General features: G+C 32.8%; 1 protein-coding gene across 3 annotated transcripts in view; it reads left to right on the forward strand.

The window, feature by feature from the left end:
• CSMD3 (CUB and Sushi multiple domains 3) overlaps positions 1 to 19,215 on the forward strand; it is a 1,111,380-nt gene that overhangs the window by 475,501 nt on the left and 616,664 nt on the right. For all 3 annotated transcript variants that reach the window (XM_069466068.1, XM_069466069.1, XM_069466070.1), the window contains one exon: positions 16,785 to 16,909. In XM_069466068.1, coding sequence (XP_069322169.1) covers positions 16,785 to 16,909 — 125 coding nt within the window. The remainder of the gene's footprint in view (positions 1 to 16,784; positions 16,910 to 19,215) is intronic.

Raw genomic sequence — 19,215 nt, forward strand, 5'->3', positions numbered from 1 at the left:
TTCTTCCAAATGTCTCTACCCTTTGTCAGCAAATGCTATTCTCTCTTCCTTGAATATTATCCTGCCAATCTTTACCTATGGTAAACCTGTCCATTCTTCAAATGGATTTTCTTCACATTTTTTGGTTTCTCATAACCTTTATCAATACTCTCTTGGCTCTGTCAAAGTGCAAATAAAAATGTAGAGATGAATCTCTACATTTAACATTTATTTGGGAAGAAAGAATTACAATTTGAGGCATACATGCAAATTGGATCATGTTTATTATGTCCGCAGAACAAAGAGAAAGTCAGAGGTTTTCTCAGAAGGAAAAATGTCACCTATTGCTCTTTGGGGAAGTTCATTGGCACTAGCAAATTTCTGTGGAGGTGGCAAGCTTTGACTCGTGAGCGATAGAGGTGGGCAAAATTAGGCTCAGAATTGCAGCAAGTTATTACAGCACTTATAGATGAAAGTGGTCTCAGGTTACAACAGGCAGTTTCAGCAGCTGGACTTGTAGAGAATTGTATTTCTGAAGCCATGTTATGTCCTGAGTGCTTCCCCCCACCCCTGGGCTTCTCAACTCTGTTTTCATTAGGCATAACAAGAATAATCCAATTTGTATGATCAGCTTTCACAGCTCATTTGACTTGAATAATATTAATCCCTGTGTCTCCACTCAATATTATTCTATCTACTGAATGCAGATATTGTCTAATTTTTTTTTCATTAAGCCAATAAAAGTTTACGTGCTTAAGAAAAGCTCGCTGTGTTGAATTTGAGTAAACCTGCACTGTCACCTTCTTCTTGTGTTGTGTTTTAGGACTAACACAATTAAGATTTATCCTACTGTCTGTATGAAAAGGTATTTCGGTCTCTTTGAAAAGGCTTCTTAAAAAATGTATTACCTAGGTTTGAAAACAAAGAGTAATGAAAGCACAGCTGTTATATTGTTGCTTGTGGCCCAAACTGCTCAGCACACTATTACCATATTAAAACTAGCTTCTATAAAAATAAATATATTTTAAGTTATATAAATATATAAATGAAATAGCAGGACTAGATTTTGGAAAGCTACTCCAGTTACATTATCTAAGTTGGTAGGACATTTAGGATTTATGACTTATGGAAATACTCAAATTGAGTAGGCAAACTTAAAAGAAAATAACATGAATAACATGACCTAACACTCACACTGTTCATATTTCCAGATGAGCTTTGTATTATATCTACACTCTACACGGTCTACTTTACCTTCATGATCTCCTCATTGCTGGATGGAAAAACTAGCTGTGATTGAAATATTGTAATGAAAATGTTAAAGAGAAAAAGTTGATGTGAATAACAATTTGAGGCCATAGATAGTTGAAATCATGGTGATAGTCTATTGAAGTAAAGTTTAAAATGTACATATTTAGAAATATATTAATATATTGCATTTAGGAAATAATTTTGATGAATAATACTATTTATGAATAAGGCAAGTATTTCTGCCTGGTTAATGTGAGAATATGTTGGGTTTACTAAGAATAATTCCAAATCTATAAGTGAAATTATTTCATTTATTTTATATCACACATTTTTAAATTACAAGATTTTACATTTTTAAAAAGTAAGTTATAATAAAAAGAAATACTAAGATTCCCTTCTAGTGTTACAACTTATGACAAGGAAAACCTAAATGCAAATTCAAAAGGTCAAATTGGTCAGATTTTTCATTCTGAATTAAAACAATGGCTCAGATTTAAAATTCTATAATTTCCATAGGGAAATCCTCAGTTTTACTAAGTATATGTGAATTCCCTAATACACTTATTATGTTGGAAACACTATGTGACTTGGACAAAGTGAAAGATATCTTTAGTCTTTATTAGTTGCCTATTTTTCTTCTTTCATAGCAATCTCCACATTTAAAATATAGTAATTCAATTTATTTTTTTATTTGTCTCCCCGTACATGTCCATAAACTGTTTTGAGAAGATAGTCTCATGTCTTTTTCACTATTATATCCACTTTGCCTAGGACCTAACATATATTAAATATTGAAATAATCATGTTCATCAAGCTTTTTGTTTTTTTAGGTATGCATAATATTGAAAAAAATCTTTTTATAATACAAATGGCTTTAATCAAGCAGATACCAATTCACTATCTACTTTTTGGCCTTGATTGTCTATAAGGCATTTGAGGCTGTAAATATTACATAAGCACTCAATGAATGTATATTGAATAAATGGATAAATTGATTAATGAATAAATATTTTCAAGTGAGTGGATGAATAAATGGGTGTGTGGAAGAATAGTTTGGCATGTGTGTGGGGAAGGAAGACAAGGAGTTTGCCAGGATGGAGGTGGATATACAGGTTGTAGACGAGGTAGGAAGCAGCCAGACCATAAGTAACCCTAATTTGTTATCCCAAGGATCTTAAGCTTTATCCAGGAAGCAATTTATAAACTCTGCAGAACTTTTCATATCATACCTAATAATAGCTATTATTTCTACAATATATTCAAACATGTGCTTGCTCTATTTTTGGACCCACCCCACCAATACTTCCAGCTAATCAATGAGTTATCCATTCTTAAACATATAATTTATTGGAATTATCTAAAAATTTCAGTATGAAGATTCAGTTTCTTGAGCTTCACCTTCAGATACATGAGGTGTACTCAAGATATATAAATAGATGACAAGACCCCCCAGAGGATTATAATGCTGATGGCCTATGTGACACACTTTGAAAAACACTGCCATATGAAAAGAAATACATTATAAATCAACTTTACAATGGACTTATAGTGTGAAGTATAATGTTTTAGCACAAGAAGTTCCTAACTTTTTTTTTTTTAATCACAGTGCCTTGAGTGTCTCTGAGTGTAATTTTTTTTTCATGGCTCTCATGTCCAAAGAAATACCTAACACTTCCATTTATTAAATAGTGTGTCTAAACAACTTAGGAATTTATGTTCTAACAACTTAGCACTGTTGTGTACTGTATAACTTCTCAAACCTTGGAATCAGATTGAATGTTACCACCTCATTTCTTGTTCCACAGTGAGATTGTGTGATACTTGCTTTTTATCACAGCAACCACGGAAAATACAGCATCACAAAGAGATGTCATTGAAAGGGATATAGTAGTCTAATGTTAAAACTGTGACCTATCTCAAGCTAGTAGTTTGTACAATTCATGTTAGATGTCTGCATTTCCTTCAAAAATTTAAAGTACACTATAGCACTCTGTTTCATCCAGCAACCTGACAAGCTCAACACGGTTTGGGAAATGCAATTTTAGCCAGTAAGGAAAGGAGTTAAATATCTCAATAAAAATGGATGCTGGCACATTTATTTTGTACTTTAGTAAGACCTATTGCAAGAACCAGCTATTTCCCCACCCATAACCCAGACAACCTGGTATTTGTAATTATAATGTATAACAGCAGCAAAGCTCTCCAAGATCTACATCATGTCTGCACCTAAACTACGTCTTATCCTAGTGTGTCCTTTCACTCATGTACTTAGCGGATACTCCCTGTGTACTTATGGAGCAGACACTGGGCTAGACCCTGGATGTGGGAAATAAAAGGATGAGTAAAACATAATCCTTCCCTCCAAGAGTTTACAGTCTTCAGCTTGTATCTCAGTAATTCATGAAAAATTGCTGCCAATCTGCCCTGCCCTTTAGTGCACCTCTCTATGCCTGTCTACTATCTGTGGGGGTCTGCTTTCCTCCACTGGATGCTGGTGTTATTTTTTAGATTCCTCTTAGCTCCAAACTTTGTATTCCAAGGACAAAACCATGTTTAGCCTCTAACTAGATCATGATCTTGGAACTCACTAAGTCTGACATACTGGCTCCCAATTTTGACCATGAAGAAAACCTGGATTCTTTAAAAAGTAAAATAATGAGATTTTTGTCAAAGATTAATTTATCAAATATAATTAATAATTTAAGGTAGCAATTTACATAGTAATTTTGATGCACACAGAAGTAGCTATACAGAACTCTGGGTCTATGACTCAGAGGATCTATGATCTATGACTCAGAGGATCAGAGTTTGATGTACTCTATTTCTATTTCTATGGTCATGTGCATTATCGTCTCCAGCTGGCCTAGTAGATGGTGGTGAGGTAGTGAAGAGATGGTGGAAAGATGGCAGATACAGAAGCATGTCTTTTCTAGCAGTCATCATAATGTATATTGAAATACCTGGCAGAACTGCAATTAAAAATTTAGACTATTCATCATATGTTGTATCCCTGTAGAATGGTTGAGACTTGTTTTCCTTTAATGTTAAGATGATCTATAGTCCATTTCTGCATTATGGAGATATTATTTACCACCATATACTACTTGATAATATTTTATAGAAAGTTTTTATTTGTATTTTAGTACAATATCCATTTGTAGAGACTTCCGGAATTTTATAGCTAGGAAAAAAACCTCAGAGATTATCTCCAGGTCATTCCCTAGTCCCCAATCTCTTATTTGATTTTAAAAAGCTAATACTGAGATTTCCCCAACATTTAGCAAAGCATTATTTCTTGTTTGTAGTTTTAGTATTTACTAGATAAGCATTTTTATATATTTTTATTGATACATAATATTTGTACATATTTATCAGGTACTTGTGATATTTTGATACTTGGTAGAATGTATAATGATTAAATCATAGTATTTGGGATATCATTTTCTTGTTTAGGAAACACTTCAAATATTATCTTCTAGCTATTTTGAAATATACAATATATGTTGTTACCTATAGTCACCCTACTGTGCTATCAACCATTAGAACTTATTCCTTTTATCTAACTGTACGTTTGTACCCATTAGCCAATCTCTCTTTATCAACCTCCTCACAAACACCCTTCCCAGCCTCTGGTAATTACCATTCTACTTTCTACCTCCATGAGATCAGCATTTTTTAGCTCTCACATATGAGTGAAAACGTGGTATTTGTCTTTCCATGCCTGGCTTATTTCACTTAACATAGTGACCTCTAGTTCCATCAATGTTGCTGCAAATGACAGGATTTCATTCTTTTTTATGTCTGAATAATATTCCATTGTGTATATACACATTTTCTTCATTCATCCATTGACAGATCCTTGGGTTGATTCCATATCTTAGCTATTGTGAACAGTACTGCAATTAACATAGTGATGCAGGTGTCCTTTTGAAGTACTGATTTCCTTTCCTTTGGATAAATACACAAATTTCAGTATTGCATGGTATTTCTATTTTTAGTTTTTTGAGAAATCTCCATACTGTTTTTGCTAATGACTATACTAAATTACATTCCTACCAGCAGTGTATATGACTTCCTTTTTCTCTGCATCCTCACCAAGATCTGTTAATTCTTTGTCTTTTTGATAATAGCCATTCTAACTAGGGTGAGAACTATGATTTTGATTTGCATTTCCCTGATGATTAGTGATGTTGAGCATTTTTCCATATACCTAATGGCCATTTGTATGTCTTCATTTGAGAAATGACTATTCATTCAGATCCTTTGCCCACTTTGTAATGAAGGTATTTGTTCTGTTATTTTTCTTGCTGTTGAACTATTTGAGTTCCTTATATATTCTGGGTATTAGTCTCTTGTTGGATTCAACCAGTTGTCTCTGTATTCTGTTGATGGTTTCCTTTGCTGTACAGAAATGTTTTAATATAATATTGTTTCATTTGTCTAGTTTTGTTTTTATGGCCTATACTCTTGAGATCTTAACCATAAAATCTTTGCTTAGACTGATGTCCTGGAGCATTTCTCCTATGTTTTTTCTGGTAGTTTTATTGTTTTGGGTCTTAAGTTTAAGTCTTTCATCCATTTTGAGTTGATTTTTGTATTTGGGAAGAGATAGCGGTCTATTTCATTCTTTTGCAATGGAAATCTAGTTTTTCCAGCATCATTTATTGAAAAGGGTGTTGGGAAGGCATTTTTAATGCAGTGGGAGACTTTAATTGCAAAGTTATTTTAATCAGGGTAATTTAATTTTTATGATATGCATATTAGAGGAACTGCTTTATCACAAAGTCAGTATGCTAAATGAGAAATATTTAAAAGTGAAACACCCCTGCCTTCTGTGTTAGACACTTTCTATTCATTAAACTGGCACAATGACATAAAAAACATGGTGAAGTATTTGAGACATATTTGTTTTGGCGGATTTACTTTAATAAAAGGCAAATTGATTCATGGAGTGTTAGCTAGAATACACCTACAGATAGTCTAATCCAATCTATGCAACATTTTTCTCAGTTGGTTCTAATACTTATAAACTGGATATGAAAAAATAAATTTATTTTATATTATAGGCTTAATGTGGCAATAACAACCTAATATGCTAAATTTGTATTAGTGACATATGTAATAATTTATTATTAATTGTCAGCATTTTATATATGATTTAAGAGTAAATATTAAATGTGGGTAGTCAGTGTTTGATCTAAGTGGTCCTTCCAATGTATGAAACATTGAGCAGTTCACAAACAATGAGGTGTTGCTTTGTGCATCAGTCTTTGCATGTTAAATATCACTCACAAAGTGCCTTGTGGGTTACTCTTGCTTATTTTTATACTATTGACTGGTAACAGCCACAGGAATAGATCAAAGGGGATTTTATACAGGAAAGTGCTTTGTAAACTAGAAGAACCTGCTCAATTATTAATTTTTAACATTCTTTTAAAATTTATCCCAGGATTAAAAAAAAAATCTTGATAGCTTTGGATAATTTATAACATTATGTATCACAAGATTCAGTTCATCTATGTCTCTGGAATGTTTTCCTACTGTGAGGTAGATTTTACTTTATTTAAACCTCAGCTTCAATTGGTTTATTTCTCTATGACAACTGCTCTTAAACATAGGGTCACAGCCATTTGGGATTTCTTTTTATAAAATTAATAGGTTACTAATATTAAAATATCAAAGTTTGGTGATTACTTAAGCTTTGAAAACTTAGACAAAAATAGGTTTACCCTCATTGCACTATTTAATTCATTGCTGTCTAATAGAATTGTGAGGGGGTGAGAGAAGGAGGAATAGAAAAGCAATGGATATAGTCAGAGTTAATGTGCCGAGGATGAGATATTAACCTTGCCTTATTTTATGGCTTTGCCTAAATGAGGCATACTTTATGAAAATGCCTACATGTGAACTTCAGAACAGCATGTTGTGGAAACCACGGGGAAGCTTACCAACCTAAACACTGACATTAAATTCTTTCATACTTTAGTTTCCACACCAATTTTATTTTACGTTTTGATTTGCAGGGATTATGTAATCATGTTAATCTTAATTCCTTCAACCACTCTGTTTTCTATGGTTACAGCAACAGAAATGATGCCAAACATCTTTTCAATTAATATTTTAAAGGTTTATTATCCTCAAATGATTTTAACTCATCTTCTAAAAATATTTGTATAACAGGAAAAAATGTTTTGTTTAGGCTTTTAAATAGATTATATTTTGTCACTTAAGTGCCTGTATATTTTAATTTCTCTGAATATTATCATGATACTTCCTAATCCATTTTACTAGTAACCTTTGAAAGCACTGTTTTACTAATTTCTTACTTTTTTTCCATTATAGAATATCATTATCCTACTATGTGCCTTTCTCTTACTTTTTACAACACAGTTAGGGATCTGTACAATACTTCACTTGTTATGTAAAAATATTTTGTTCATCTATGATTGAAGATCTATTAAAAATCACTTAATCAAGACACAAAATTGACCTAGTAAATCTCAGATATAATACATAAAACAAAATAAGAAAAGAAAAAAAAGCACATGGTAAAAAGTATTTATCTTATAGACTCCAAAAAAGAATTACTGAGATAAAAATAAAACCTTCAGCTATCACTTTTTAAAAAATTGTTCTAAATTTAAAATATTGAAATCTTAACCTTAATATCAAGGATTTTTGAGGATTCTGAGGAGCTCCTCACAGTTAATTTTGGAGGTTAAAGAAAAGGTCTCTATGATAATAATCATTATCCTTGTTTCAGAAGGTATGGAATTACAGCTTTTTAAATGGCTTTTGCTTTTAGCTGTTCTCATATGAAAATCTACATTAGCTAATGCACTTACTTATTGCTTTTGTGTTTCTTTATGAACAATCCATGTCTTTTGGGATTGTTCCTTTCTCCAGGATATTGCTCCCTTTGTAATTGCTCTATTTTTCAACATATTATGTTATGTTATAAAGAAGTATGTAAATATAGGAAATAAACAGACAAGAAGAAAGATTTACTCCTAGTGTTTAATTTAGCTGAAATGAAATCAAGTATTGGAGGGGTGAAGGCATGTGGTATCATCACCTTCCCAACATGTTTGAAATTATACTCAAAAGACCAAGTTTGAGGAGATTAGCAGGGCAGTAATTGGGCAGTAATTGGTTTGAATATCGAATGAGGTGGTGAGTGACCTTGAGCATTCCACAAACCAAGATGTGCAGGAACAATATCCAGACTGGTCATAACCAACACCACAAATAAGGCAGTAGATAAGAAGAATAAAATACAAAGGTGTGTGAATACTGAATTGGATTATCCTTGTGTCTTGCATGTCTTGGTTTTGTTGACACTATCTATGCAAAGGAATTACATTAATTTTATAAGGCAATGAAATGGGCAATACACATACAACAATTGTGGTGTTCTTTCATTCTCTTTTGAAGAAAATTTGGTATGAGTTAAAATCCTTTAGAATATCTAACAAAGCTTATCAGTATAATTTAGAATCAGAAAAAATACATTTTGAAAATTAGGTCACATATCATCCCCTTACAGTAAAGTTTATTAATGTTTAATTTCCACAATTTACAAATAAATGGATTAATACTATCACTTTTACTTCCAGCTTAACGCGAGAGATTAAATATTCAAGACAGAAAGAATAATTAACGGCACAAGTAGTGAAAAGAGGGAAGAACTTAATCTAAAATAAGTTAGAGAAATGACTTCTTTATATGGAGAGTCAATTGCTCTGTTTTTACAAGAAGAAAAGAAGAGAGAAGGGATTTAAATATGAAAAGAACTTAAATTCTGAAATTAGATTTCAAAACATGTTAACAGTATGGAGCTTGAGGTGGTTTTCACTTTTTTTTTTTTTTTTTGCTAATCTTCATTTTCAAAATTTCTAAAATACATACTTGTATACTTTTAAAACACAGAAAACCTCACATTGTAAAAATTACCTACTCCAAATCTGAGGTAAAAATAACTTCAGATGTTCTAACGAGCAATTGCTTATTTTTGAAATTGCTAGTTTAAATACATTTAGAGAATCATTTGATTTTCAAAGATATTAAACAAGCATTATTGTGGTCATTTTGGTAATAGTTATTTCCTCTGCATGTTTAATATGTTGATTTTTTTACTACAAAAATGGTTTACAGATGCTTTAATTTTTAAATCATCCTTCATGCCTGGATAATATCTACTTTGTACAATGATAATTTTGAAAAATATATGTCTACTTTAGTGTTGAATTTCTGCATCTGTCAGGAAACTGTCTAGACCTTTTAAATCAATCAATAAACAATAGCAATAACAAAGATACACACAAATTCACTCTTGATGTAATGCTCTCAGGATTCCTTGTTCCTTTATTTCTTTGATCCTCTTCTCTGACCCAAGCACTATCATCTGTCCTTCCATGTATCTGTATTTGTTCATATTTTATTTATTTGCTTGTAAATAAAAATATAGTTTCGCTATCTTAGGTCAAAATAGATGAAAATTTATATATTTTGAAAAATCGCCTATCTTGTTTCACTGACAGCTTTGATATTATAGAATGATGGAATGATAAGCATCATTTTTAAAAAGATGATAGCACTTAAATATGGGCCTGCATAATCATGGTGAAGATCAGCACTTGTTTTTTAAACAATATCATTACTGATCATATGCTTGATAATTTGATACTTTCAAATTAAAAAATGTGTTCAGCTATGTATTTTGAAATGTTCTATCAGATTGAATAACCTACTAAAGTGGATGGTTTTATTTAGCTGGGTAGGGCAGACATCTCTTCAGTGGTGACAGATAAATTACAGTGGGTACATCTTGTCTTCCTTTGTTGTCACTTAATGATAACTGAATACTTTTCTAGAAATATATATGTGTGTTTATATATACACACATTTAATGAGACTTAGTTGTAAATTTTCGTTACATTTAATTCAAATATTAAAATTGTTCATAAAATTAAAACATAATGTATTTGTTTAAGAAACCCATTTCCTGATTATTGAACCTGGATTTTACTGAAAAGACCACTTATTTCATTGACTTCTGTCCTCTCTGTGTTGTTTTGGAATAGGTTCAAATGTAGCTATGATCCTGGATGGATATGCTTACAAATGCCCATTATAGAGGCTTTCTTTCAATAGTGGGGGAGAAAGTAATGGCTTACACAACAGAAATGAGTAATTAGAAATATCTACCATATTAGCAGTTTGGATTCTGCTTAAAGGCACTGTTAACTGCTCAGTTTAAATATCCCACTAGCCCCTGCAGCATAGACAGATCCTTTAAAGCATAGAACAGATCTGGAAAATCTAAATCAGAGGACACACGATGGGACATGTGCCCAAAGTTCATATATGATGCTTTTAAATGGCATCTCATAAACTTAAGGTAAAAATATTAAAATAGAAAATTGTCCTCTCATATACTTGAGAAAGCTCCTTTCCTGCTAACTTCTTTATCTGTATGCTATTCCTTTCTCTTAATGCTTCCATTTTAATTTACACTCCTAAATTATTGTAGTAAATGCTCAACTAGGAGTATGGGCATGCTATGGACACAAAAAATAAAACATTTAATTCTGAATTGAGGAATTGGTAAAAGCTTCATGAGTAAACCAAAATTAAAACTGAATCTTAATAATGATTAGGTAAAATGAGGAAAATGGAAATTTCTGGGAGAATAAACATTTAAAAAAGCCCAGAGGTTAAAAGAATATATTAATTTCAGGTAATGGTGTTTGGAATATAGGTATATATTAGGGAGATATGGGAGGCACTAAAATTTTAAGAATATTAACTTTATAAATTGACAAAAATAAATTTCCCCCACTGGAACACTAGAACTTGGAAATAAGTGCCGAGATTAACATTTTAAAGTTGAGATGAATAGAGCAATACAGATATATGAAAACAAAACAAAAAACTTTAAAAGACAAGAATTCCCAGACCACCAGGACTTCATTTTAATTTGATTGAGGAAAATAATTGCGTTCCTGATATGTGTTAAACATTGTGTAACTTATAAACACTGAGTTTATAAGTTACTTTATCACAACAGATGAGGAAGCTGAGGTTTAGAGAAACTTTTACTTTCTCAAAAGCTGGTGAAGAGTGGTGTTAGTATTTGAAAGGAGATCTGTATGATTCTATAGCTTAAACTGTTAACCACTACTCTGAACTACTTCTCCCAATGTTTAACTGTTTAACTGGAAGAAAAAAAATTGGGGGTTTGTTAATCCTTAAGAGGAAAAAAATATAGAAACTTCAGGGATTATCTATGACTGGTCATCTTCAGCATAGCAGCAAAGCAGTTACATGTTTATTATTACCAATTGCCTGTCTTTCTTTAGGCTAAGTGAATTAATTTGCTATAATCAAAAGACACAAGCTGAAACACCTGTCACTTAAACAAGATGTCATTTATTACTGTCATCAGGAAGAGCCTGGTTAAAACTAGACTATCATAATCATCTGTGACAAATTCAGTGACCTTGACAGATTGATTAATTTATGAAGTTCGTGAGAGAATAGTAATTAAATGACTCCTTTGGACTAGGCTCTATACTGGGTCTTCTGTTTTTTCCCCCCAATGTTTTACCATCTACCACTACCTCCCTAATGCTAATTTCTAACCACTACCTCCTTAATAGTAGTTGTCATCATCTCACCTCTGTGAGAGCTAAGATTACAGCAACAGATTCTTAACCAAGCCCCTTGCTTCTACCTTTGCCCCCTTAAATTGTATTCTTCACTCAGCACTCAATGGGATCAATTTAAAGCATAAAGTAACATAATGTCATTCACTTGGCTCACAGCCCCAATAATAGCTACCCAATTCTCTCAGAATAAAGGTCAAAATCCTTACCATATCCCACAGAGCTGAAAACAATCTGTTCCCAAATTCTAAATGCTTGCTTGACTTAATTTCATCCATCTTTCTCCTTCATTTTCTGTGCTCCAATCACATTGATATTTTGCTTGCCGTTTTATGAACACAGCAAATACACTGGGTGATTAGAAGTGGGTGCTGTGGGTTATAAGAAATTTAAATTTAAATTGAGAGAGTATCCTGACCCAAGAATAATTTTTTTTTTCAATTACAGGAATAGGGATATATCTGAATGCATTAGGCTATCTTAGACAGATGTTAGTGAATAAATCTGCAAGAGAAAGCATTGACGTCCTTTCTCTCTCTCTCTCTCTCTCTCTCCATATATATATATGTATACACACACACACATGCACACACACATATATATGTGTACATACATCTACATAAATACGTAAAACAACTTACAATATTTTTGAGAATGTTTTATATGTTGGAAAACAAAATAGATAAGAGCCTGGAAATTGTTTGGCAGAGTGAGAGAGCCAAATAAATACACAATGCAAAAAATAGTGTATAGACAATAACATAGAAAAAGATTATGGATTAGGAGTATCTGAGTGAAATCAGGAAGCACTTAAAGATTTGAAGTAGAATAATGGTATAATTTGATCTACCTTTTAAAAAATTTGCTCTGAATATTATTTAAGGATAAATTGCAGGGAGTCAAGAACAGAAAGGAGAAACTGACAACATAGCAAAAAGGACTATTGTGATAACATAGATGAGAAATGATGGTGGCTCAGATCAAGATAGTGACAGTATAGGGGTGAGAAATGTTGGATTCTGGATTCTGAAAGTGTTACTAACAATTTGATTTATGGGGTGAATGTGAAATGTAAGAGAAAAAGATGAGTCAAAAGTGACTCTAAGGTTTTTAGCCTTCACAACTAGAAGAATGCAGTTTTCATTTATTGAGACGGAAAAGAAAGAAAAAACAGAGAATTGATCATTATATAAACAGTATATACACTTTTAAGGTTGCTCAAGCTATAAGGTAGTCTAAAGAAAACTTGGAGTAATGAAGAGGTCCAAGAAGACTCTAAAGACTGTCCTTCTTTTTCTGTTGTATTTTTTATTTCAGCACATTATGGGGGTACAAATGTTTAGGTTACATATATTGCCTTTGCCCCACCTGAGTCAGTGCTTCAAGTGTGTCCATCCCTCACACAGTGTATATAGCACGCATTAGGTGTGCATATACCCATCCCCTCCTCCCCGCTCCCATCTGCCCAACATCTGATGAATGTTACTACTGGTATGTGCATATAAATATTGATCAGTTAATACCAATTTGATGGTAAGTGCATATGGTGCTTGTTTTTCCATTCTTGTGATACCTCACTTAGAATGGGCTCCAGCTCTATCCAGGATAATACGAGAGGTGCTAGATCACTATTGTATTTTGTGGCTGAGTAGGACTCCATGGTATACATATACCACATTTTATGAATCCATTCAGGTACTGGTGGGCACTTGGGTTGTTTCCACATCTTTGCAACTGGGAATTGTACTGATATAAACATTTGAGTGTCGATGTCTTTTTTATAGAATGTCTTTTTTTCCTTTGGGTAGATGCCCAGTAATGGGATTGCTGGATAAAATGGTAGTTCTATTTGTAGCTCTTTGAGGTATCTCCATATTATTTTCCACAGAGGTTGTACTAGAATTCCTGACCAGACCAATACTGAGTACCAAAATTGAAGCAACAATAAAAAACCTTCCTAAAAAGAAAAGTCCAAGACCACTTGGTTTCACACCTCAATTTTATCAGACCTACAAAGAAGAACTTGTGCCTATCCTGCAGAAGTTATTCCACAACATTGGGAAGGAAGGAATCCTCCCCAACCCGTTTTGTGAAGCCAACATCACCCTGATACCAAAACTAGGAAAAGATGCCACAAATAAAGAAAACTACAGTCCAATATCCCTTATGTATATAGGTGCAAAAATTCTCAGCAATTTCCTAGCAAACAGAATTCAGGTGCTTATTAAAAACATAATCCACCATGACCAAGTGGGCTTCATCCCGGAGATGCAGAGATGTTTCAATATACACAAATCTATAAATGTAATTTACCATATAAATAGAAGCAAAAACAAAGATCATATCATTCTCTCAAGAAAAAGCATTTGACCAAATTCAGCACCCTTTTTTTTAATAAGAACAAAATAAGCATAGACAGGAATTATCTAAAAATGACACAAGCCATATATGACAAACCTACAGCCAACATCATACTGAATGGGAAAAAATTGAAAACATCTCCCCTTAGAACTGGAACCAGACAAGGTTGTCGTCTATCACCATTTCTATTCAACATAGTGCTGGAAGTCCTAGCCAGAGTCTTCAGACAAGAAGGAAATCAAGGGCATCCAAATGGGGGCAGAAGAGGTCAAACTATTGCTTTTTGCTGACAATATGATCTTATATCTAGAAAACCCCAAAGATTCTGCCATGAGACTACTGGAATTGATAAACAAATTCTGCAAAGTCTCAGGTTACAAAATTAATATATAGAAATCAGTAGCATTCCTATATGCCAACAATAGAACTAAGGAGGTAAAAGACCTTTATAGGGAGAGTCACAAAACATTGAGGAAGGAAAGAGCAGAGGACATAAACAGGTGGAAAACCATACCATGCTCATGGGTCGACAGAATCAACATTGTTAAAATGTCTGTATTACCCAAAGTGATCTACAGATTCAATGCAATCCCTATTAAAATACCAACATCATTTTTTCACAGATCTAGGAAAAATAATTCTATTCTTTGTATGGAACCAGAGAAGACCCCGTATAGCAAAAGCAATCTTAAGCAAAAAGAACAAATTGGGAGACATCAATTTACCAGACTTCAAGCTATGCTACAAGGCTACAGAAACTAAAACAACATGGTAATGGCACAAGAACAGAAACATAGACCAATGGAACAGAGCTGAGAATCCAGATACAAAACTATCCTCATATAATCATCTAATCTTTGAACAAAGCAGACAAAAACATAGACTGGGAAAAGAACCCTTATTCAATAAATGGTGCTGGGAAAATTGGATAGTCATATGTAGAAGAGTGAAACAGGATCCACACCTCTCACAAAAATCAACTGATGGTGGATAACAGACTTAAACCTAAAGCATGAAACTAGAAGAATTCTAGAAGAAAATGTTGGAAAAACTCTTATAGACATTGGTCTAGGCAAAGAATTTATGAAGAAGACTCCAAAGGCAATCATAGCAACAGCAAAAATAAATAAATGAGACCTGATATAACATGTAACCAAAATGTATGTACCCCCATAATAACCTGTAATAAAAAAATAAATAAATAAAAAGCCTCTGCACAGCCAAGGAAACTATCATGAGACCAAACAGACAACCCACAGAATGGGAGAAAATATTTGCATGCTAAACATCCGATAAAGGGCTGATAACTAGAATCTATATAGAACTCTGAAAAATCAGCAAGAAAAAAAAATCAAACAACCCTATCAAAAAGTGGGCAAAGGAGATGAACAGAAACTTTTCAAAAGAAGACAGACTAATGGCCAACAAATATATGAAAAAATGCTCAATATCTCTAATCATCAGGGAAATGCAAATCAAAACCACAATGAGATATCACTTAATTCCAGTAATAATGGCCTTTATCAAAAAGTCGCAAAACAATAAATGTTGGTGTGAATGCGGAGAGATGGTAATGCTCATACACTGCTGGTGGGACTGCAAAGTGAAGATAATCTCTTTCTGGGTTTTATTGGTCAGTGCCTAGAGGTGGTGATCAGGTGTGGCACTGAGTGAGAGAAGAAATGGAGAGGTTGGCAGGGACTTTCTGCTAGAAGACATTTTATGCCACATTAAGGAAGTTGGGCTTTATTTTTTTGCTGATGGGTTGCTGTTTAAGGATTTTTTTTTTAAATTTATTTTTATTGATATGTAATAATTGTTTAAGGATTTCAAGAAAGAAAATGCGTGGTCAGTTTTTCATTTCAGAAAAACATCCTTATGCTTCGCAAATAGGATTTTTTTTTTAAATGGTCATTTAAGTAACTTTAGTGGCAGGAGGAAAAAAATACAAATTGAAATAAGTAAAATAATAAATGGTGGGTGAATTTTAAATCACCAAATATAGCATGGACTCTACATGAAAAACAATCAGCACAATTGTGCAGCCCTAAAAATGTATGTTTACACAAATACTTGTGGATATACAAAGACATGTCTAAATACATACACATGTAAGTACATGACAGTAAAATATGATAATATGGTATGAACATAAGTACTGTACTGGAATGCAAGTCAGGATGTCCACTTTTTGATTCCCATATACCATCTACTTATGATGGTAAATTTAGTCAAATATTTAATCTTGGTTTCTCCAACTAATAATAAAATAATTAAACTTGATGATAGCTTTAACTTTCTACAATTGCTACCAAAATATACATGTTATTGCCTTACAGTAGATTATCTGTTTATGACTTTTATTATACATTTGTACAAGTCATACTTTCACATTTTTTTCCTCAGTAAGATATGTTTTGTCACTATGGTACATATTTGATATATTGGATACTGCTAGTAGAAGTGGAGCCTAGTTATTATGTTATGCCTTCATAATCATATTTTTAATCTTTTATTTAATTTTAGCCTTGGATCAACTGTGCAGTTCTCTTGTGATGAAGATTATGTTCTACAGGGTGCAAAGAGCATCACCTGTCAACGGATAGCTGAAGTTTTTGCTGCTTGGAGTGATCACAGGCCTGTATGTAAAGGTAAAGAAAAGTTTTAAAATAAAAATGCTCTCTGAACACATTTCAATAACTTGAACTATGTTTAATTGAGTATAAATTTCAATTAAATCTTGGAGTTATAATGTAATCTTTAAGGAAGAATTGAGCTCCTGCATTTGATGATATTTATTGAAAATCTGTAATGTGTGAAGGAATTTGCAATCTAATAATTATACAATAATAGACTGAAGCATAACGTATGTAATATAAGACACTGGAAACAATGTTGGCCTTTTTTAAAATCACAATTTCCCTGTCTTTATAAGCACTGATATGTTTTTTTTTTTTTTTAAACCATAGTTCCACCTCCACTTGGAGGATTTGCCATTTTAATCATTTATGTGTCCAATAGTACCAGTGTTTGTAGCAGCAGAGGTGGAGTACAGGTTCTATACTTAGTTTATTTGAACTAAGAAAAACCAATAAGTGCTCTGGCTTTAATATTTTTTACATATCACCAGTAACTGTAGATAAGATATATATATATATATATATATATATATATGGATGTATTGTATATATTGGGTATTGCCAGTAGCCTAATTTTTATAAATTTCTAATCATATTTTCTAACCTTTATTCAATTTTAGCATTGGATCAACCGGTAATATATATTACTAGTAATTGAAGGTGAGATGTATATATACATATAAATATATATAAGATCTTATCTGAATATATATCTTATCTGCAATTTCTGGTAATGTTTATATATATTAATATATAATCTTCAAAAAACTGACTCAAGACAAAACTGACTGATGACAATTTCAAATATAAAGCAAAATATTATGAAGGGCAAGTGAAATTTTGTAAACCTACTTAGAAAAAAAAAAAGACGGGGACCGAAACAACCAGTTTAGGATACCTTTCAATTTTTTACATGGGTGTTAAAATATATTAAAATATATTCATGTCATCTGACTTTATATTTGAATTCCAATAAGCAAATCATGGAAAACAACCCTGATTATGAGGCAGGGTGACTTCCTATAATATCAGTACTGTCATCTTCAGACATTAAAAAACTAACATAGGTATGCCAGTATCATTAGACACAAGGCTGAAGGTTTGCAAGAACCATGCCATTGAGGTCAGATTGATTCCTAATAGCAAGAACTTGTAACTTCTGCCAGTAGAATTAAAAGCTACTTCTCAAATTTAAATACTTGTCACTAACTTATGACAGAGCATCAAAAGATCTATGACCTCACTGAGCCAAATCTTGAAAAGCATAAATATGTTATAATTAAACGGTGGTGTATCTTTTCTTAGCTTCTGTATTGTTATACTCTTTTCTCACCTTCTTGTTGTTTCTTTGTCATCTAGTCCACTTGCTTGTTTTTCTATCTTCTTTAAATTTAACTGCTAATCATGAAAACTGTTCTCCCTGGCCCCTTCCTTTGCCTAGCTTCCACTCTCCTTACCTTCGTTCAAATGAAATATATCCATATAAATTAAATGAGACCTCTTTCTTTCTAAATTTTATAAAGCTGTGTTTGTAAATGAACACCTCATTCCATCCTACTGGCATTTCTGATTACTTTGTTGTTGTCATGGTTATTATTTTTAACAGTAACATTTCTGCATTTTTCCGTGTCTCAATATGGATCTCTTTAGCTCTTCTTCTCCCTCAAGTAACATATTCACTAGTCACCCCACCCTAATAGATTCTGATTAGATAGAATGAAGGTGATATCAAGGGACTAGAAAAGGGGCAGATTTGAAAGCTATTGTAAGGGAAAAAGACAAAGTATTTTGCAACTGACTGGATAGAGAAGGAGAAAGTGAAAAGAGTCAAAGATGCTATTCAAGAAAATAAGACTAGAAAAATCTTGTCCTGTTAATAAATATTAAGGAACTGAAAAAAACAGAGGTATTTTGGAGAGTATCTCCTATTACCACAACACTGTTATCATCAGCACCATTTTTAAGCACTTAATATATGCCAGGAATTATGCTAACTGCTGCGTATACTTTGTCTCATTTAATCCTCAAAACAAACTGATGGAGATATTGTTACCTCTATTTTGGAAATGAAGAACATAAGGCATAAAGAGATCCAGCTATTTTCCCAAATTCAAATGGCTGGAAAATGGCAAAGTCCTTAAGAAAGACTTTTCTTAGACTGTGGGAAAGAAACGAGATTTAAGAGCATTAAAGAGGGAATAGAAAATGATCAAATGGGCCGGGCACGGTGGCTCATGCCTGTAAGCCTAGCACTCTGGGAGGCTGAGACGGGCGGATTGTTTGAGCTCAGGAGTTCGAGACCAGCCTGAGCAAAAGTA

The sequence above is a fragment of the Eulemur rufifrons genome, chromosome 3 (genome assembly GCF_041146395.1).
Source record: "Eulemur rufifrons isolate Redbay chromosome 3, OSU_ERuf_1, whole genome shotgun sequence".
Classification (NCBI taxonomy): Eukaryota; Metazoa; Chordata; class Mammalia; order Primates; family Lemuridae; genus Eulemur; species Eulemur rufifrons.